Source organism: Chiloscyllium punctatum, chromosome 5, assembly GCF_047496795.1.
Source record: "Chiloscyllium punctatum isolate Juve2018m chromosome 5, sChiPun1.3, whole genome shotgun sequence".
Lineage (NCBI taxonomy): Eukaryota > Metazoa > Chordata > Chondrichthyes > Orectolobiformes > Hemiscylliidae > Chiloscyllium > Chiloscyllium punctatum.
In genome coordinates, this window is record NC_092743.1 from 11082344 (window position 1) to 11104991 (window position 22648).

A 22648-nucleotide genomic window follows, 5' to 3' on the forward strand; every position below is an offset into this window, starting at 1 on the left:
CCAGCTCAACTGTTAGGACACTATAAACTTCTACCTGAATGATCTTTTTCAAATGTGCGTCCTAGGCTCCAATATTCTGCCCTCACTCTAATTTATCTATCCCTCTTGGAGACTGATTGATTATTTTTAGTTCGTCTGCCTTTACTTCATAAAATAACTCATCTTGCTACCATTTCCGTTTTATCTTAGTGGAGTAAAACTGCATGCAGTGTTTTTATTTTAATTCTCTCCTTTGCCTTTACATCTTGGTTTCCTTTGTGTAGCTCAGAATGTTTCTTTCACATTTTTGGATTGCCCAGGGGTGAACATCAATGAATGCTAAAATGAATTGCAAATCTTCATACTTTTCCATGAAGTTTGTTGCATGTCAGAGGTGCTGTCTTTTAGATGACAGTTAAACTTATTAAATTGAGGCCCTTTAAAGTGGACTGCACTTTCTTTTATCTTGTGTCCTTTCCTGTCACATTATGACTTTGCATTCTTTACAGACTGGTCGATTAGAAGTCAAAGTCAAGGGCGGTCTTCAGGCTACGTCTTCACTGTACCCCTACTTGTATATATTAATATAGAATACTGCTGTACATGATAATCATTGATGCACTAGGCTCTGATCTTATAGTTACATTATGGAAGGACTAATGTTCTTCGTGTGTTCATGCTCTTGGTATATCAGCCAGAGCATGCGCTTGTGAACTAGCATGTCATCTTCCAGTGTATTCTCAAGATTCAGTGTCCACAATGTGGTATTTATATTCAGTGACGTGCAGCTCCTTGACTTGTTATAAGGTTGCTTCAATTTTCTCATGCTCTTACACATTTCATTTGTAAAGGAAAAGGAGAGTTAATGTCCAAACCAGTATAATCAAAATACACCACTGGTCATTATTTCACTGCTGTTTGCTGGAGAATTAGCTGCTCTATTACCTACAGTCAAAAAGTGACTGTACTTGAAATGTGCAGTCAAGTGTTTAAGGATATCCTTAAGTTGTGAAACGTGTCATATGAATGCTTTTTTTTGATAATTTTTAAGTTTGTGCAGACTGTGAGGTTTTAATGTTGATCTTGCTTGCTCAACCTTAAAAATCCTTTTGATGGGATAGGGGGCTGTATGACATGACATACTCTAAGTACAATGATAAGAACTATCATTGTTATACTTTTACAGTGACACAGATATAGCTTATGTAGAGCATTGCCTTGGACTTTGCAGAAATGCATCATATAAGTCTCACTATAATCAGGCCTTGTTCTTTATGTTTCAAATCAAAATTATAGAAATCCATTTTAACATAAGGACTTGATCAACCAAAGAACCTGAAAATAGCAAGACTGATTTTTTTCCTTTAAAAAAATCATTGGTATTATTGCCTAGTCTTACAATAATTTTTGGGCATCTGTGTTGTGTTTAAGGAAATTAAACCCTGTTGTCTGTTTGTGTGAGGGGGGTAAGTTTGGAAAAGCATTGATGTTTATTTATGGAGGAATAGCGTCATGATCAAAGAAAAGTTTTTTTAAAAATATTTTAAACAAAGCTGAAACATGAAAAACATCTGCATCCCAAACATGGTATTAAAGATACTGCATTGGAGTTGGAAGGATAATAAGGAAAATATTTAATTGAGCTGGTTAGCTTGATGTCTCTTTTAAAATAATGCACTGTATTCTGTTACAGTCTTTAAGTAAATGTTTAAACATAAAATGTGAATATTATTTGTGTAATGAGGAACTTAAAAAGAATGTATCATAGTAGAATGACCAATTTTGTTTTTGTCAAACTTGTTTGCCATGTTGGTTGATTATGTAAATGTTTGTAGAATCCCTGAGTGGTGTGCAGGGGAATGAGCTGCAAGAGTTTTAATGTTAGCAATGCCATGTAGTCATTACAATGCCAACAACTGAAGAACATCTATTACCAGGATGAAAAACTCAAGGAATCTTTGGAAAGGGAAGTCAAAGTACAATTATATGAATCAATAATGAATAATAGGTTGGTATGGGTTTGATATTTGATGGATTTGTCTTCCCTCTTTTTATTTGGCATCATCAAAGTCTGTGCATTTCACATATTAAGCATAATTTGTGATAATAATTGACAAAAATGCCTAATTGCGTAATTGATGAATTTGAATTCATGAGAAGTACCTATTTGTCACAAAGCATAGGTTTTCAGAATGTAACAACAGCAATTGTAGCTGAAAGTGGATCAGTTACTCTCACAACTCTGAATGAACTGGATTTTATTTTCTCCAATTCCGCTGCTGAACAGAGCCCCTGTCCTCAGTTTCCGTTTCTTTTTCAACAGCATTGACTCCACTTTTCAATTGGAACCTTCAAGTTTGCTTCCCCTTGAAAGTAGACGCTTTAGCACCTTTTCCTGAATTTTTTCTCCTAATACCCCTTATTTTGGTTTCATCAACAACAGGGGCTCCTTTGTTATTACCCTATTGGTCTTGGCATCCAACAGGCCATCATCTAATACTACGGGAATGGTTTGAATCTCGAATGTAATTACACAGACATGTTGGGGCACACTGCTGTATCAAAGACACTTTGTATGCAATAGTTATTAAAATGGATTTACTCATTACTTACACGGATCCTTTAATACAATAAAATCTTCAGAGGGGCATTATAAAATAATGTGACAAGTAATTACAAAGGAGTTATAGGGCCCAATGTCTAAAGCTTGGCTAGAGGAAGATTTTAAGGAGTGTCTTAAAGGAAGCAAGCAAGATAGATGAAACAAGGTATACCAGAGCTTATGGCCTCTCAACATTGTGACTGATGTCAAGACATTTAAAATCAGCTAGCCCAAATTAGCCGAGCACAGATATCTAGGAGGATGTAGGATTGGAGGAGATTAGAATTGGGGAGTCAAGGTTGTAAAGAGTTTTTAAAAAATGGATGAGAATTTTAAAATTAAAATGTTGCTTGACTAGCAGCCAAAATACTCAGTGAGTACAGGGATAGTAGGGGAATGGGACATATTGAGATTTAAGACATGGATATTTGAAATTTGGATGAACTCAAGCTTATGGATGATTATGAAGTTGGGTGGTGTTCAGAGTGGGAATTTGGTTTTGGAACTTGCATGGAGATATGTTTGAGATCAATTATGACCCAAAGGTTGCAATTAAGACTGGCTTAATCTAAGACTATTGCAAGGGAGAAATGTGGAGCTAATGTTGAAGATCAACCATATTCTCATTAAATCATGGAGAATGCTTGAGGTAGTGAATGGTCTGCTGCTTCTCTTAATTGTGTATCATTCCTAAACTTTGGATTTATGCCAAAATACCGAAATCCAAATCTTTAATAAATATCAATGAGATCACTTGTCCCAGACCAGACTGACATTGGTCATGAACACTGCTGGTTGTTTGTCAATGCAGGGTGCAGGAGAGCATGCTAGGAGGCATACCCAAAAATAAGTTGTCGCTTTGGTGAAGATACAGTACGAAACAGCTTGCATGCTAAGCAGTGTAAGCAACGTCTGATATATAGACCTAAACAATTGGAGAACCAATAGATGAGATGCAAGATTTGCAGTCCTGATCCATGCAGTCATGAATGATGCTGGACAATTGAAACACTGATGAAGAAAAAGGCTGCACAAATATTCCCATCCTCAATAATGACAGAGGCCACTACATTAATGCAAAAGGCAAGGCTGAAGCATTTGGAACCATCTTCAGCTGGGTATGCTGAGTGGATGATTATCCATTTCATCCAGCTCCTGACATCTTCATGTAATAGCAAGAGATGGCTGAAGGCACTGGATATGATAAAGGGATCTCGGAGAACATCCTGGGAATAATAATGAAGACTTGCACTTATAAACTAGCCATGTCTCTAAACAGTTGTTCAAGTACAGCTACAAAACTTTTATTGTGGAAAACTGTCCAGTATGCCCTGTACACACAAAATAGGACAAATCCAACCCAGACATATGTCAGTTTTTCTAACCTCAGTCATCATCAGAGGGATGAAATGTATGACTGACAATACCGTCCAGAAAGCATTTGCCAGGGGTAATCTACTTACTGCTCCTCAGTTTGTGTTCTGTCATTGCCACTCAACTCCTAACCTCATTGTAGCTTTAAGTCCAAATGTAGACTAAACAGCTGAAGTCAAGCAAGGAATTGAGAATGACAGCTCTTCACATCAAGACAAAGTTTGACATAATATGACATCAAGGAGCCCTAGCAAAATTGGAGTCAATGGGAAGTGTGGAAAATTAGTTGGAGTCATATCCAGCACAATGGAAGATGGTTGTAGTTGTTGGTGGACAATTGCCTCTGTAAAAACATTACTGTCTTTTGCAGGAAGAATAGAAGAACTGTATATTTTTTAAATGAAGAAAGACTGCAAAAATTTACTGAACAGAAGGATTTGGGGGTTCTCATCCATGAATGATAAAAAGCTAGCATTCAAGTTCCACAAATATAAGGAAGGCAAATTGAATGTTGACAATAATTTCAAAGGGAATGGAATATAAATGTAAGGAGGTTTTACTAAAATTATGCAGAGCCTTGGTCAGACAGCAGCTGGAATACTTTGAACAGTTCTGAGAGAGATATATTGGCATTGGAGGCAGTCCAAAGAAAATTCTCTAAGGTGATACCAGATTTTGAGACTGACTTATGAGAAAATGTGTAGATTGAAACTGTACTTGTTGGAATATAGAAAAATGAGAGGTGACCTTATTGAAAAATACATTAAAGTAAATGCAGAGAGGTTGTTTCCCATTGTGGGCGAGGACCAGACGGCATTATCTCAGATTAAAGAGTCGCACATTTAAGACAGTGATGAGGAAGAACTTCTTAGAGGGTTGTGAATCTGTGAGATTCTTTATCACAAGTCTGTTGAGGTTTGATGGAATCAGTTACAGAATTGAGTGTTATGGGGAGAAGGCAGGAAAATGTGTTGAGGATTATTAAATCAGCCATGATCTTATTGACTGGTAGAACAGAATTGATGGGCTGAATGGTCTACTTCTGCTCCTATGTCTTATGGTCTATTTTCATAGTAGTGCAGTGGGACCAACCATTTTTAGCTGCTTCATCATTGGCTTTCCTTTCCTCATGTGATGAGGAATGCTTGTTATGATTGCGCAATGATCAACACCATTTGCAACTGCTCATTTTATGTCCCGATGCACTAAGATATAGACAGCATTCAAACTTGGGCTGATAAGTTAGGCAAGTGACATTTGGAGTTGGCATTTGTGTGGCATTGACCATATCCAACAAGACAGATTGCAAACATTGTCCCTTGACCATTCAGTGGCATGACCATTGCTCAGTCCCTGAAGAAGGGCTCATGCCCGAAACGTCAATTCTCCTGCTCCTTGGATGCTGCCTGATCTGCTGCGATATTCCAGCAACACATTTTCAGCTCAGTCCCCCAGTATTAACATATGGTTACCATTCATCCAGAAACTGAACTGGACAAACCATATACATATTGTGGCTATAAGAGCAGGGCAGAGGCTAGGAATCCTGTGGTGAGCTACTCAACTTGTAACTTTTCACAGCTTGTCTGCATCTACAAGGCCCAGGTTGGGAGTGTAATGGAATATTCTCCTCATGCCGAGATGGGTGCAACTCCAACAACATACAAAGCTCAGCACAATCAAGGACAAAGCCCTGTATGACAGGCACCCTATCTAATACCTTCAATATTTACTCCCTGCACGACTGATACATGGTAACAACAATATTTACCATCTACATGATACATTGCAACAGCTCACCAAGACTTCGTTTTCGTCACCTTCCAAGCCTATATCACCCCATATGACAAGGGCAGAAAATACAAAGGTGCACCACCATCTGCAAGGTCCTTTCCAAACAACACAGCATTCTCACTTGGAAATAACTTACTGTTCCTTTATTGTTGCTGGGTCAAAACTTTGAAACTCCTTTCCTAATAACATTGTGGGTGAAAGCATAGACCACGGTGGTTCAAGGAAACAGTTCACCACCTCCTTAATGCAATTGAGATGATCAGTATGTGCTGATCTAGCCAGTGACACCCACATCATCTGATTCCTAAATTGACTGCCCAATGATCTATCTTATTAGTTTTAGTTTCAGTTACTGATCATGTTAAAATTGGTCCTGGATTCCAGACAGGATACCTCCAATCGATGTGTTCACAGTTGAGGACAGATGAACTTGCTTCCCCATCTTAATGGGTTTGGTTATTATAAGGTTAATTCAAAAGGAATGTCAAACTTACCACTGAGCTAATGTGCTATGTAAGAAAAAAAAAGCCCAAGATCATCACTCACCATTCTCTGCAGTACATCATCTAGATATTGTGCTCTGTAGCCAGTGTGTCTATGGTGGAGTCTGTAGATATCTCATCAGGCAAATGAGTTGCCAATCTATTTGTCTTGTCCTCGATAATGTTAGACTCTTTGAATGATGTTGTAGCTGTAATTCTCTAGGCTGGTGGAGAATATACCATCATAGTCCTGATTTATGTCTTCTAGATGGTGGAGAGCCCTTGGAGAGTTTGGAGTTATGCAAATGCTGGCTTGGATCTAGTAGTTGAGCATGTTATTTTTTCTGATTAAAGGTTAGTGAGGAAGCTCCTAGTAAATCTGTCTCTGCTGTTTCCCCATGGATTCTACTGGTCTTTGTCAAAGTTACAGAGTGATTTGCAATACTTCTGTAAAGTTTCAGCCACAGTTTGTTTTAAACAACACTCCAAGGAATGATATTATGGTAATCAGGAGAGTTTCTTTAATATTTAAGGTATGTGAGTAGCTCAAGGCAGCCAGATGAAGGGGGTGGGGAGGCTGAATCAGTGACGGAATAAGCCCATTATAAAGACATAAAGAACGTAGGGGTAGATGCTATATTAAATGGCACATTGAGCAATATAACATAAAACTGAACAATTCATTTCCAGTGGCAGTTAAAACTGAGATCAAAAATGTCTAGCCCTACGACAATAAATTTGTGGGAGAATGAAGTTGCAGGACAAAACCTCTAGTCATGGTGACTTCAAAGAAAATTTTGAAGACTGATTTTATAGATGCGGAACGAATTATTGGTTCCCTACAGTGTGGAAACATTACATTTTGGCCCAACAAGTCCATACAGATCCTCCGAAGGGTATCCCTTCCAGACTCATTCCCCTACCCTATTACTTAATAGTTCCCCTCTCTAATGTACCTTACCTACACATCCCTGAACATTTAGCACAGCCAATTCAGCTAACCTGCACATCTTTGGGCTGTGAGAGGAAACTAGAGCACCCGGAGGAAACGCACGCAGACGTTGGGAGAATGTGCAAACTCCACACAGACAGTCGCCCGAGGCTGGAATCGAACCCAGGTCCCTTGCACTCTGAGGCAGCAGTGCTAACCACCATGCCACCCTAATCTTTATCAAAGTTATAGAGTGATTTGCAATACTTCTGTAAAAGACATTTGGATAATTACATGAAAGGCTTGGAAGGAAAATATCAAAATATCAAAATGTTAAATGCTGACTAAGACGTTATGACACAACAATCAAAAAGTTGTTTATGATTAAACATGTATTGAAATTAATGTTACTTGTTAAAACAATGGTGACAAATAAATAAAGATCTCAATGTGCTTATGAGTGATTATTAAAAAGCTCAGTGAAGAACCAAGTACAGTATGCTACAGAAGCACATAATTATAAATGAGATCAGCTATTTAACTCTCTAAACTTCATTGACAAGATCATATTTGGAATGCATTCTGCATCTTTGAACACTATATGTTATAAAAGATACCCTTTTACAGTTATAATGTTTGTAAGACATTTGGTTAATAACATGAATAGTAAATGTTTGGAGGGATATGGGCAAAATGCAGGCATGTGTGGCTTCATGACAAATTATGAAGGAAATAAATCGGACAGAAGTAGAGAGAATGTTTCCACTGGTGGGTGAAACTAGGACAAACAGGATATAGCCTCAAAATTGGTGGGGTGGGAGCAGATTTTGGATTGAATTGAGAAGGAACTTCTCCACCCAAAGGGTTTTAAATCTGTGGAATTCCCTGCCCAGTGAAGTAGTTAAGGCTTCCTCAGTAAATGTTTTTAAAGGTAAGATAGGTAATTTTTTTGAACAGTAAAGAATTAAAGTTTATAGTGAGAGGGTGGGTAAGTGAAGCTGAGGCCACAAATAGATCTGCCATGACCTTATTGAATGGCAGAGCAGACTCGAAGGGCGAGACGGCCTACTCCTGCGCAGAGTTCTTTTGACTAGTTTAGTTTGTGAACATGGTCGGCATGGACTAGTTGGACCAAAAAAATCTCTTTCCATGCTGTTTGACTGTATGACTCTGTGTTTGAGGAAAAGTAACTTTGATGAGTCATGTGGGAATACTTAGCGTGGAACATGTTCTGTTGACAGAAAAATCAGAGGCAACGTGATCTAAGACTTAATATACTTGGAGGTGCAAGAACATTTTACATGGATAACATTACACAAATGTAATCTTGCTGTAGTCATTGATCAAAAAGTTTCTATTTTTTATTCCTGATGAGCTAGTGACAGCTTCAACGTTTATGGCAGCATGTTCTTTTAAAATATGACTTTGTTACTTTTACAGTTTGGATTATAAGTAGCTGATATGAGAAGAAATTAATCTTCCAATTGTAATGGGACCAGTTTTCCTTATGGAACGTACTCTCTTTTCACATTTTTGAGCTGATTGTTGCTTTCTGTTTTCTGAGTGAACTATAGCTAGGCTCCGCATCATCCTCTGCCATTTCCGCCACATACAAACGGACCCCATCACCAGAGATATATATCCTTCCCCACCCCTATCCATTTCCTGTAAAGACTGTTCCCTCTGCGACTCCCTCGTCAGGTCCCAACCCACTCTCCACTCCCGGCACCATCCGCTGCCACTGCAGGAATTTAAAAACCTGTGCCCATACCTCCTCCCTCATCTCCATTCAAGGCCCCAAAGGAGCCTTCCACATTCTTCAAAGTTTCACCTGCACTTGCACACATGTCATTTGCTGTATCCGTTGCTCCTGATGCGGTCTCCTCTACATTGGGGAGACTGGACGCCTACTCACAGAGCACTTCAGAGAACGTCGTCGGATCACCCACACCAGCCAACCCCACAGCCCTATGGCTGAACACTTCAACTCCCCCTCCCATGCCACCAAAGACATATGCAGGTCCTGGACCTCCTCCAACGCCAATCCCTAACCACCCAACGCCTGGAGGAAGAACACCTCATCTTCTGCCTCAGGACCCTCTCACCCCATCGTATCAATGTGGATTTCACTAGTTTCCTCATTTCCCCTCCCCCCACCTGATCCCAGATCCAACCTTCCAACTCAGTACCGCCTTCAGGACCTGTCCACCTTCCTTTCCATCTATCCGCTCCACCCTCCCCTCTGACCTATCAGCATTAGCCCCACCTCCATCCACCTATCGCACTCTCAACTACCTTCCCCTAGCCACACCCCCCTCCCATTTATCTCTCCACCCCCTCGACTCCCAGCCTCATTCCTGATGAAGGGTTTTTGGCCCAAATATCGATTTTCCTGCTCCTAGGATACTGCCTGACCTGCTGTGCTTTTTCAGCACCATACACTCAACTCTAATCTCCAGCATCTGCAGTTCCCACTTTCACACATAGCTAGGCTCCATTGACTCAAATAGCTTTATTGTGATTTGCTAGCATTGGACCTTCCCTTTTATCAGTTTCTGTTCATCCTTTGAGCTGGGATTTTTCCTCAATGCAGAAGATCGCACTGAGAACATTTATATTAATTTTTATGTCTTAATTGTAGATTTATTTATAATTATTGTTACCCCTGGTAATGCTGGCTTGCTGCACATTGCAACTGATAGGAAAAATCAGGGTGGACAGAACAGAATATACATTTGAAAGGAAATCTGTTCAATTTTCCCTACATCTTGGTTGTGTGCATCTTCCCATCAAATTTTCCTCTTCTCACTGCATCCAAGAGATTTAGTTTGCCATGGTAAATAGTCAGGAAGTTCCATTTCAGTAAGTGTAATAATGCATGCTTTGTATAGTATTGAGGGCATAACTCACGGCTCTGAAACTACAATACAGATTACACTTCAGAAATATCTCACTGAATTGCAAAATGCCTCTTGAGCTACTGAAAGGTGCAACACAAATCCAAGTTGCATCCTTCATGGAAAAAAAAATCAAAACATATAACTTATGAGAAGTAATTTTACAAGGAACATATTACCCACGTTGGTTAAAAATTAATGCTGTCATGATCTCTGGCTTTATGATCCTATTTATAATTATTCAACTGTATCATTGCATTGTTTTGATCATTTCAACTCAGAGGTATTCTGATATTCTCAATAGTTTATATTTGTTCACAGTTGCCAATTATCTTTGAAAGCCTCCTTGGCTACTCCAGAAACATTGCAAGGTATTGTTCGACACTAGACTTATTAAAACAAAAGAAGCTGTTACTGAGGAATGTTTTTAAAATCTCCCCAAAGCTCAATGAATAATTGCACTTTCTGAAGTTTGATACTCAAAATTAGAGGCTAGTATTACAATATGATCAGTTGTGAAGGCTTTTAGATTAACCTGAGCAATGATATAAGAGGTTTGAGGGTGACAGTAGGAAAAGCCACTGTCCAGTGGCAATGCTGAACATCTGAAACCTTGTTTATTGATTTACTCAGTAGATGTCACTGGCTGGGGCAACATTTATTGCTGTTGAGAAGGTAGTGGTGAACTGCATTCTTGAACTGTTGCTGTTCATTTGCTTGAGGTATCCCGGGTGTTCCAACTTGTTTCATTACCTTTTTGAACATTTCAGTCGTTGATGCAATTGAACATAGAATATAGCTACAACTGACAGTAATAGCATTCCAAAAGTTCAAGAGACAAAAGGAAAAGAGGAAATAAATGCAATAAACATCACTACGAAACAAATGTGACAGAGAAACCAACAGGGTTAAAGACTGCTAAGTACCATGGACCTGGAGGGATACATTCTGGGAAATTAAAGAAACTAGCTACAGAGATGGTGGGTGCAGTGGTGGTAATCTCCTGATGATCCTTAGAGGATTGGAAGCTGCCAATGTAACATCTTCATTCAAGAAAAACAGAAAACAAAAAGAAACAGGAGGCCAGTTAGCTTACTATCTGCTTTTGGTAAAACGGTGAGTCTGTAACGAAGAATGTAATTGCAGAGCATTTCGAAATATTACAGAGCATCAACATGGCTTCACGAAGGAGAAATCAATCCTGACAAATTTACTAGAATTCTTTGAGGGGGTAACAGGCAAGATAGATAAAGGAGAATCAAAGCATGTAATATATTTGGATTTTCAGAAGGCATTTTATGAGGGATGTAATTGCATTAGATGCAGGTCAGAGAAGGTTTGCTAGACTAATTCCCCACCAGGAGACATGAACATCAACTAGCCACAAAAAGACCCACTATTGCTAGTATCCTTCCTTACAGATGAGGAAGGAGACTACTTTGAGTGGGACAATATATCTATCCTGGGCTAAGCAAAACAGAGAGAAAGACAAGAATTCCTAGAAGCATGGCATTCCAATTGGAGTTCTATCAACAAACATCAATTTGGACTCCATCTACCACATTCTGAGAAAAAGAACAGAAAATGCCATTACCAACACGGGAAATGACATCACCAACCCAAGGAAACATAAACACATAAATAGAAAGCGTGGCATAACAGCAGTGCTTCACTGGAGGCTCACAGACGATGTTACCTATTATGGTGGTGAAACGTCTGAAAATGAACTTTCCAGCTCAGTGAGCAAACTTACATCTAGAATCTCAACCTGAGCCAGAAATCTTCTCAAAACCAACTAACATGGCACGAGTCAGAACACAGGTGGAGTACTGTGAATAGTCCCCTTATCTAAGGGAAGATCTACTGGCATTGGAGGCAGTCTAGAAAAGAACAATGCTAGGAATGAAGGGAATGAATTATGAGGAGAAGTTGAGTAGATTAGGTGTGTACTTGTTGGAATTTTGAAGACTGAGAGGCGACCTTATCTTAAGTTACTCGACAGGGTAGATGCAGAGAGGTTGCTTCCCTTGTGGGAGAGTGTAGGACCAGAGGGCACAACCTTAGAATAAGCGGTTGCACATTTAAAACAGGGATTACTCTTCTGAATATTTCTGTTCTGAGAGGTGTTGGTGAAGCTGTGGAATTCTTTACCGCAGAAGGTAGTCGAGGGTAGGTCTTAACTATATTCAAGGCTGAGGCAGGCAGATTTTTGATCAGTAGGGAAATTGTTTGTGGTGAAAATGGAGGAAAATGGAATTGTGGATTATCAGATCAGCCATGACCTCATTGAATGATGGAGTAGACTCAATGGGCTGAATTGCCTTCTTCCGTTACTATACAGGGAATTAAGGGCAACGGGGAGAATGTGGGTAAGTGGAGTTGAAGTGCCCATCAGCCATGATTGAATGGCGGAGTGGACTCGATGGGCCGAATGGCCTTACTTCCACTCCTATGTCTTATGATCTTATATCTTATTGTTTTATGGAATGGCTTGCTAGACCATTTCAGAGGGCAGTTAAGAATCATCCAAACTGCTTATAGGCCTGGAGTCATATGTAGACCAGATCAGGTGAGGACTGCGGTTTTTTTATTCCCTTCCTGCTAGAGAAAAAAAAGTTGAGATTCAAAGTCATGTGAAAATTCTAAGATCGAAATTGACCAATTTGTGTTAGGCCAGGGTAGCAATGGATGCAGGATGAAGTTCTAATGTAATGAAACGAATGAGTTAAAATGCAAATAAACTGTAATCTAAGTCAATGATGAGGCAGGCTTGTGATGGTGAACAGCCTACTCCTGCTACAATGTTTCTTTGGTCAATCAAGTAGCCAAACCACGCAAGCTCAGATTTTCTGACAGCACATGTTCCAATCTGTAAACATAGCACAGTGGAACTTTGCCTGTTGACTGCACTTGTGTTGACCCTACCAAAGTTCCTTGTAGTGACGTAATGGAGGGCAAACTCCAAGAATTGTAAGCACATTTCACAGGGATTTTACTTGTCAAGAGGCAGCACACTGCTATAAAATTTAAATGTTAAAATGCCCAGGACACTTTTTTAAAAATCTTGAAAAGTTAGAGCTGGAGAATGATTTTAAAAAAATCATTTGTTGGTTGTGTACTGGAGCACCCAGGTTGAATGGGCTTTATTATTAAGAAGTTTAACAAGAACACCTGGAAAAGTGTAGAACAATCATCAACCATGGCTGCACAAGGTAGCCTTAATCTTGAAAGGCCAGTAGAACCTGAGAGGGGAAATGGGGGTGACTGCCCTTGACGGCAACAATTGAGCAAGTGTTGCGCCAAGGAGTACTAAACAAACTGGAGTCAGTGGCAACTGGGGAAAGCTGGTTGTAGTCATACACAGCACAAAGAGAACATTGTTGTGATAGTCAACATCATCTCGTCCCCAGGATGTTATTGCAGGAGTTCTCTCAGGGTGATGTCCTGGGCCCAGCCGTTGTCAGCTGCTACCTGGTAACGGACATCTATTACTCAGTTATTCCCGCCGATTATTCAAAAAGCTTGCAAGGGATAGGACAAATAATTACAGGCCAGTTAGTCTGGCCTTGGTTATGGGCAAATTAATGAAATAAATTTTGAGAGATAGAATTAAGTATGATTTGGGGCGGCATGCTTTCAGAGAAAGTCATGTCATTTGAATTGAATATTCTGAGAAAGTAACAAGGAACATCCATAATGATAGTACACTAGATACTGTTGACATGGATTTTAATAATGCATTAGACAAGATTCCACATGGCAAACTATTAAGAAAAGTTAAATCCCCTGAGATGTAGGGGAAAGTGGCAAGTTGGATCCAAAATGGTTGACTGATATTTTTGTGAATAGAAAGCAGTTTCCAGTGGTGTTCCACAGGGCTCAGTTTTGGATCCCTTGATTGTCGTATATATTAATAATTCAGATTGAAATGTGTGAGGGATGATTGGAAATTTTGCAACCAACACAAAAATTGGCCATGTCAGTGATAGTGAAGAGCATGGCTGTCGACTGCTGAATGATATCAATAGTTGCATTGAGTGGATGGAAAAGTGGCAAATAAAATACAATCTGGAGAATAATGAGTAAATGCTTTTGGGGAAGGTGAACAAAGGAAGGGAATACATAATAACTGGGAGGATATTTAGTGGGGCAGAGCAAGTAGGAGACCTTGGAGTGTACATCCACAGGTCTCTGAAGATGGAAAGTCAAGTAGAAAAGGTGGTAAGCAAAGCATACGGGATGCATTCCTTCATTAGATAAGGTAAGAGCAGCGATGCAGTGCTATAAGGCAGTTAGGCCACAGCTGGATCTATTTGTACAGTTCTGGTCACTATTTTACTATAAGAACTTAATTACTGCTGAAAAAGCACAGAGAACTTTAATTCAGTTTGGAAATTACAGCGAGAAGAAAATATTGGATAACCTTTCCCTTATAACAGAGGGGGCTGAGGGGTGACTTAGTTAAGTGGTAAAAGTGAAAGGTAAAGTTCCCATGGTCCTACCAGACCACAGGGAGGCTCTCTCATTAAAGAGAGATGACAGGTGATGTTTTAACCTGACGGTCACCATGCCTCATGCAAGTTGAGAAGAAGTCTTTTTTTTTAGTAACCTGAGTTGGTATGGGAATTGATTCCAAGGTATCACATGGCATTGCAAACCAGCTATCCAGCCAACTGAGCTAACTTAGCCCCCTTATTGAGGTGTATAAAGTAATGAGGGGTTTGGATCGAGTGGATAGGAAAGACTTGTTTTCTCTACTGAAGAAGTCAGTTTTCAGATTTAAGGTAAAAACAATGACTGCAGATGCTGGAAACCAGATTCTGGACTAGTGGTGCTGGAAGAGCACAGCAGTTCAGGCTGCATCCAAGTAGCTTCGAAATCGACGTTTCAGGCAAAAAGCACAGATTTAAGGTAGTTGGTAGAAGGACTGGGCGGTATAAGGAAATTTTATTTCACCCAGAGATTGGTGAATAACTAGTTGTCACAGTCCAATTTAGTGGCTGAGGCAGAAACCTCAATTAATTGAAAATGAAACTAGATCTGCACCTGAAGTGCTGTAACCTGTAAAACAACGGATTGAGCACTAGTAATTGGAATTAGAATGGGCTGCTAATTTCTTCCGCTGGTGCAGACACAATGGTCTCTCTCTACTGTAATTTCTTTATGGTTATACAAGGACAGAGGTGGTTCACTGATGGTTGTACAATTGAAAATTTACAACTCAGGAACAGGCCCTTCTTCCCTACAATTTTCATCACCTTTTGTGATTCCATGTCCAAATGCAGCAGTACCTGGACAACACTCAGCCTTAGGGCTGATAAGTGGCAAGCACCATTCGCATCACCAAGACCCAGACAATAGCCATCTCTAACAGAAGAGCATTCAGTCATTTACTCTTGACTTTCATTGGTACTACCATTGCAGAACCCGACACTATCAAAATTCTGTTGACTGTCCTCTCCTGCATCCACAAGTCTTGTCCACTGTGTACAATACAGGAGTCAGAAGCAATTTCCTTTAGTTATCTAGATGAGTGCAGCTCCAATGATATTCAAGAAACTTAACAACATTCAGCCACTAGCAGCCCATCTGATTTGTCACCACATCCAGCACTTTCAACATGCATTTCCTCCTTGACTGAAGCACAGTGACAGCATTGGAAACTATTTATCCAGGATAAATCACCTGGACCAGATGGACTACACCCCAGAGTTCTAAGGGAGAAAGCTGAAGAGATAGTGGCAGCATTAGTGGTGATCTTTAGGAATCGCTAGCATCAGGGAGCTAACATGATACCCCTGTTTAATAAGGGAGTCAGGCAAAAGACAGAAAATTACAGACTGATTAGCTTAACTTTGATCATGGTTAAGATCCTGGAATTCATTGTGAAGGTTGAGATTTCTGAATACTTGGAAGTGTATGATAGGATAGGGCAAAGTCAGCATGGTTTCATCAAGGGGAGATTGATGAATTCTTTGAAGAAGTAATGAGCAGATTAGACTAAGGAGAGCCAATGGACTTCAAGAAGGCCTTTGACAAGGTGCCACACAGGAGGCTGCTGAGTAAGATAAGGGCCCATGGTGTTAGAGGTCCGGTGCTATCATGGATAGAAGCTTGGCTGTTTGTCAGAAAGCAGAGAGTGGGGATGAAAGGGTCTGTCTGAGGATGGCAGCCAGTAACAAGTGGTGTTCTGCAAGCCTTGGTGTTCGGAGCACAAATTTTCACTTAATACATTAACAACCTCGATGAAGGAACTGAGAGTATTCTGGCTAAGTTTGCAGAGGTATAAAGATCGGTAGAGGGACAGATAGTATTGAGGAGTTGGAGAGGCTGCAGAAGGATCTGGACAGGTTAGGAGAGTGGGCAAAGCAGTGGCAGATGGAGTACAATGTGGGGAAGTGTGAGGGCATGCACTTTGGTTGGAAGAATAGAAGAGTGGACTATTTTCTAAATAGGGAGTAAATTCAGAAGTCCGTAGTGCAAGGAGACTTGGGAATTCTACTCTAAGATTCTCTCAAGGTAAACTTGCAGGTTGAGTCAGTAGTTAGGAATGCAAATGCAATTGTAGTATTTATTTTGAGAGGACTTGAATATAAAAGCAAGGGATGTACTTCTGAGGCTCTTTAAGGCTGTGGTCAGATGACATTTGGAGTATTGTGCGCAGTTATCTCAGAAATGTGGCACAATGTACTATCCCTGGAGTGTATTCAGAGCAGGTTCACGAGAATGGTCCCAGGAGTGAAAAGCTTAACATATGAGGAATGTGTGAGAGCTGTGGGTTTATACTCGATGGAGTTTAGAAAGATGAGGGGAGGATCTAGTTGAAACATCCAGAATACTGAATAACCTGGACAGACTCGATGTTGGGATGATGTTTCCATTGGTGGGAGAGACTAGGACCCCAGGGCACAGCATTAGAGTAAAGGGAAGACCTTTTAGAACGGAGATAAGGAGAAACATTTTCATCCAGAGAGTGGTGAATCGATGGAATTCATTGCCGGAGATGGCTGTGGAGGCCAGGTTATTGTGTATATTTAAGACTGAGATAGATAGGTTCTTGATTGTGAAGGGGATCAAGGGTTATGGAAAGAAAGTGGGAGAATGGGGTTGAGAAACTTATCAGCCATGATTGAATGGTGGAGCAGACTCAATGGACTGAATAGCCTATTTTTTGCTCCCATGTCTTATGGTCTTATGATCTTATTTACACGTGCTGCAGTGACTCACCAAAGTTCTTTTGACAGTACCTTCCGAACCCGTGAGCAGAACATAAGGAGCAGATACACCTCCACCTGTAAGTTCACCTCCAAGCTACTCACCACCCTGACTTGGAACAATATCATCATTCCTCCACTGTCACAAGATCAAAATCTGGAACTTGTTTGCTAACAATGTTGTTGGTGTGCCTCTGCCCCTGTACTGATGCAGTTCAAGAACACAGCTTTCCAACAACTTGGTGGCAATTATGGAAGGACAATAAATGAATGCCACATCCTATGAATGAATATTAAACACTTTTTGTATATTTGTGGTTAGGTTCCTTTGGTATTTTTTCCTGTTCAAAGTACAGTATTTCGCCATTGTGGAAATTAATGCAGATTGAGTGAAAGAGAAATGTTAATCCCTCTGGGAACAGTGGGAATGAAGATTAATTTCACTAATTAGTTCCATGGAAGAGGGCTTTTCGAATTCAGTTTTTGAAAACTTTCATCGCTGATGAAATCTGGTTTCTTAATTCACAAAGGATGATCGACTATATCAAAAAGTTAAAGATGACCATTTTCAGCTTGGACATGGGTATTTGCTGATTGTTCCTAATCAGCTCTCGTTTCCTCAGGAAAAGACCTTTGCTATTCACCTTATGTAGACCTCTTATGCTTTTATAAACCTCTCTAAGGTCACCCCTCAACTTCCTACACTCCAGTAGAAAAGAATCCAGTCTGTCCACCCTCTCCTTTATAACTCAAACCCTCCAGTCCAGGCAACATCCTGGTAAATCTTTTCTGAATCCTCTCCAATTTAATAATATCCTTCCTATAGCAAGATGACCAGAACAGTACTCCAAAAGTGGCCTCACCAACATTTTGTGCAACCTCAACATGATGTCCCAACTCCTGTTCAGGGATATTATTACACACCTCTGGAACAGGTGGGACTTGAACCCAGGCCACTTAGCTGAGAGGTAGGGACACTGCCACTACTTTTCATGAATATATATATATTGTTAAGTACCTATGGTTCAGGACTTACTTTAGTACTTATTAACATTCATGAAACTACTCGTGGTTAGGAAAGAAACAGTAAAACTGCAATGAATCCATTTTCAGATGTAATTTTTGAATCTCATTATAATTTAGCATTTTTGCAGTGAAGTTTAGAGAGGATTTTAAGGATGTCATTCATATAAAGTGAGGGTAATGCTTCCTCACATTGGCTTTTTGTAAATAATTTTCCCTGTCATTTTGTTTTGTTTCAGAATCTCGCCCGTTCTCTGTCCCAATAAAAGTAATGCAAAGCTCTGAAGAATGGAGTAGTCCAGAGGAAAGAATGAAGGAATTCATTGGATTAGTGTGGGATGGAGTCAAACGTCTAACGCTTCAGGTAGGTTGTGTCTCTGCTAGGTGCTGATGCTGGGTACTGATGAGCTCCAGTTTATTTTTTTAAAGAACTCAAGACAGTTTTTTTGTAATGGTTTCATCTGAAACATTGCTGTCCATAACCTGACTTGTATCAAGTCCTGTTCATCCATCAGACCTGTATTCAGTAACTGACTTTAACTCGAGGCCCAACAATGCCTTGATTTTAAAATTTAGTTCCCTCTATAACCCTTACCCCTCCTCCAGCCTTTTAGCCATCCAACTTATTCCAATTTCGGCTTCTCATGTGGCCTTTGGCAGTTATTCCACCTTGTCTTTTACCTCCCTGATTCCCTCTACCTCACTCTTCTCCTTTAAGGTTCTGCTAAAGCCTATGTCTTTGACCAAGTATCTCACAACCTCTCTTAATTTCCCACATAGTGGCCGTGGGCAAGACATTTTAGTTTAGTAATGCACCTTTGAAGCCTTTGGTGCATTTTATTTTTTTTTGAAGGAGATTTTGGGGAAGCAAGTAATTCTGGTAATCCAGAATCCCAGGTTCGTGTTCGAGGGAGATGGGTTTGAATCCCACCATAGCAGCTAATGACATTTGAGATTAATTTTAAAACTCTGGAATAAATAGCTAGCATCTTGGTGATGATGACCACCATCAGTTGTTGTATAAACCCATCTGGTTCCCTTTTAGGAAAGGAAATCTGCCATCCTTACCTGGTCTGGTCTACATGTGGATTCCAGATCCACATTAATGTGATTGTCTCTTAACTGCCCCCTGGATGATTAGGATTGGGCAATTAGTGCTGGTCTAGCCAGCAATGCCCACATGCCACTAATGAATGTAAAGAAAAGATGAGTGGTTGTTGGTACTGAAAATTTTATTCGTTGAAAGAAAGCTTAGGTTACCTTGAAATATTTGACATTCACAGATTATTATTGTAGACTTGTGCACATCTAAGTAAACCCCGAAAAATAAATCAAATGCTGAGGAACTCAGCAGGTCTGGCAGCATCTGCAGTGAGAGAAGAAATTAATGTTTTGAGCCCAAGATGATTCCTGTCTTTCAGAGTTGAAGTTTTCTTTCAGAGTTGAAGTTTTCTTTCAGAGTTGAAGTTTTCTTTCAGAGTTGAAGTTTTCTTTCAGAGTTCCAGCATCCACAGTATTTTACTTTCACTTGAGTTTAATACCTACCAATTTCAGCATTTTGAACTATAAGAGTACATTTATGACACGGAGACAGACAGCCAAATCGATTTAATCTATCAATATAAGCCTACACTGTATTCACAACACAGTAAAATTAAAATACTTAATTACCCTAGAAATTGCCCAAATGGAAGATAAGCTTCTTCAATCTTTGAAGCTATAATTTTTGGAGTTTTAAATTTTATTTGATTATTGGATTATGCTCATTTGCTTTTCAAGAGAGTGCAAACAGGATTGCAGGTTTAGTTAAAAAGTCGAACTCTCAAAGAATGTACAGCTGGCCACTGAAAAAGTTTAAAATCTGCAACAAAAACAGAAATTGCTGGATGTCCAGTGACTGGACCCAAAAGGTTATCTCTGCTTTCTCTCCACAGAAAGTAAAGGAAGTCTTTATCTATAACATCTACTAATTGTGCTGTCCAGTGTCTAATGCCAGCACTGACACAGGAATCGAATTATATTTGGACATCTTTATTTACACTTTATTCATTCCAAATGTGGGCTCATTGAATAAATGTAAGGCTAGACCCCTGTGGATTAGAAACTAGATGGAACCATTATTTGGTGATATGTGAATAATAGCAGGAAAAGTTTCTTAGGAGAAATTTCATCATGCAACAGTATGTACTAAACATTTTTCATGCTTTATATTCTTGCTGATACATTCATTTCCTTACCAGTAATTATATAACAATTATAGGATAATGGTATTCTGAGTTTGTTGGTGAACTGGCTTTACTGCTCTCTCTGGGATGCCAGTGCTGCTTTTCTTGATTGTTAGAGTAGTGAGGTTTGCCCTTTCATCATCATATATCCTAGATGTATTAGTGCAGTCCTGTCAATGGTGCTGATTTCAGAATTAGACAGTAATTGGGGCCCCATGTACCCTCTTGGGTGTATGTTAAAGATCCCATGGCAGTATGTGAAGAAGAGTAATTGAGTCCTTAGAGTATCTTGTCCAGCGATTATCTTTGAAGTAACACCACCAAAAAGCAAAATATAGCAATTTAGGAGCATGAATAGGACATTAGGCCACTTGAGTATGCTCCAGGATTCAATAAGATCATGGCTGTTATAGTCTCAGCTCCATTTTGCTGTTTGCTTCCCGCAACCCTTGACTCTTTCGTTTGTCAGGAATCCATTTCACTGACCTTGAATAACTTCAATGACCCAGCTTCCAGTGCTTTTTGGGGAAGAGGATTCCACATTTGATGACCCTCTGAGAGAAAAATATTTCTCCTTGTGCCCATGTTTGAAAGGAGATCTCTTATTTAGTAATGCAGCTTAACTCTTAGAACAGCATTAATTGCTACAAGAGAATGCTTTCAGTCTTTGTTCAGAGGGAGGAGTTTAAAACACGGTGGCCAGTCAGATTAACAGCTCTGTCTAATGCCAGCTGAAAGGTGGTTCATTAGATGCACAGACAGTCTCCAGTATTGAGGAACTTGTGTAACTTAAGGGCAGAGCCAGGTTCCAGAGGCCACATGGAGTGTTTCAGAGGTAAAGACCTTGCTGGAGTGTTTGAACGAGTGTGGGTGAGAGTCCTGTGATGGAATTAGTGGGTCTGAAAAGAAATTCTCCCTAATTAATCACCAGGGTGAACTTCTCAAGTGGTGTTTCTTTCTCCAAGAGTAAAATACAGACAGTGGTGGTATAATACCCTTAAGTGACCATTAATTGCCTGTTTAAGGGCCTCAATGGGTCTCATTCACCCATACCTATTTTGTAACATTTCAAGCAGTTTGCAGAAGGGTGTTTTGATGGCAGGATGTCCACTCACTGGACTTCTGAGTGTTTCTGCCTTCAGGGGGTCATAAAATAAAGCCATCTGTTTGAGTTGAGCATTTGTGATGACAACATTGAGCAAATTTGTACCAAAATTCTCAACTGTCCTAATATCTTCTTTGTACTGTCATGGACATGCAACTTGTCCAAATGGACAATTTACTTCCAATAGTGGCAGTGCTAGTTTCTGTGTGACTTATCACCTGATGTTAAGAAAATCCAATTTTGGTTTAGGCTTTAGGGAAATTTGGATTAGTGACACTGAGTTGGTTTGAAGTTTTTGGCAGATATTTGTCATTACTTCAAATGCGGCATTTCTTTTTGCTGAAAAACTGAAGACCAATGTTAACCTATCCAGCTGTGGAAAGGAAAGATTTTTTTTTCCTTCAGTTTTTCTTTGTTTCAGTGAATTTCATGATTTCCAGACACAATCTAGCCACGTGAACAAAACTTGAATTGGCTGTTTGAAATAACCTGTGGACTTCTGTGGACTATTCAGCCAGTTCTTTTTGAGCAATGATTAACTTCCTTTCTGGCCAGCAACTGAAAATAGAAGGACCTCTCTGCATTTCAGTAGCAATGTTTATATTGCTGCCAGGGACGCCATTGCCTCCAGAGATGTTAGCAGACACCAACTCTTGAAATTGGCTTTGGACCCTCTGGAGGCTGTGGACGCAGCTCAGTTACTTGACTGTACAGCCGCTGATGGGATTGCTGGCAGCAACAGCAACAGCAGTGCTGTTAGGTAACTGCAGCATATAATTTGGACTCCATGCGGTTTCAATCAAACTTGTAAGGAACTTCCTCTCATCATACAATGAGCTCACTTTCACAAAACGTACTTACTGGCTGTGTTTGCCCAATTATTAACTAAACTGCCATACCTAAAATTCATAAGCGCAAATTACAAGTGCCAATTCTAAACACACAGTTTATAGCAATAGAGAAAAGTCAAGTGATAAAAAAAATTACTTTTTTGCAAAAAGTGGCATTAAAGTAGAGTTGAT

General features: G+C 39.8%; 1 protein-coding gene across 5 annotated transcripts in view; it reads left to right on the forward strand.

The window, feature by feature from the left end:
- Positions 1–22648, forward strand: part of LOC140476882 (intermembrane lipid transfer protein VPS13B-like) — a 957534-nt gene that overhangs the window by 517982 nt on the left and 416904 nt on the right. For all 5 annotated transcript variants that reach the window (XR_011960620.1, XM_072569770.1, XM_072569768.1 and 2 more), the window contains exon 22: positions 18536–18660. Coding sequence is in view for 4 of the 5 variants with exons in the window: in XM_072569770.1 (XP_072425871.1) it covers positions 18536–18660 (125 nt within the window). In the remaining variant the exon portion in view is untranslated. The remainder of the gene's footprint in view (positions 1–18535; positions 18661–22648) is intronic.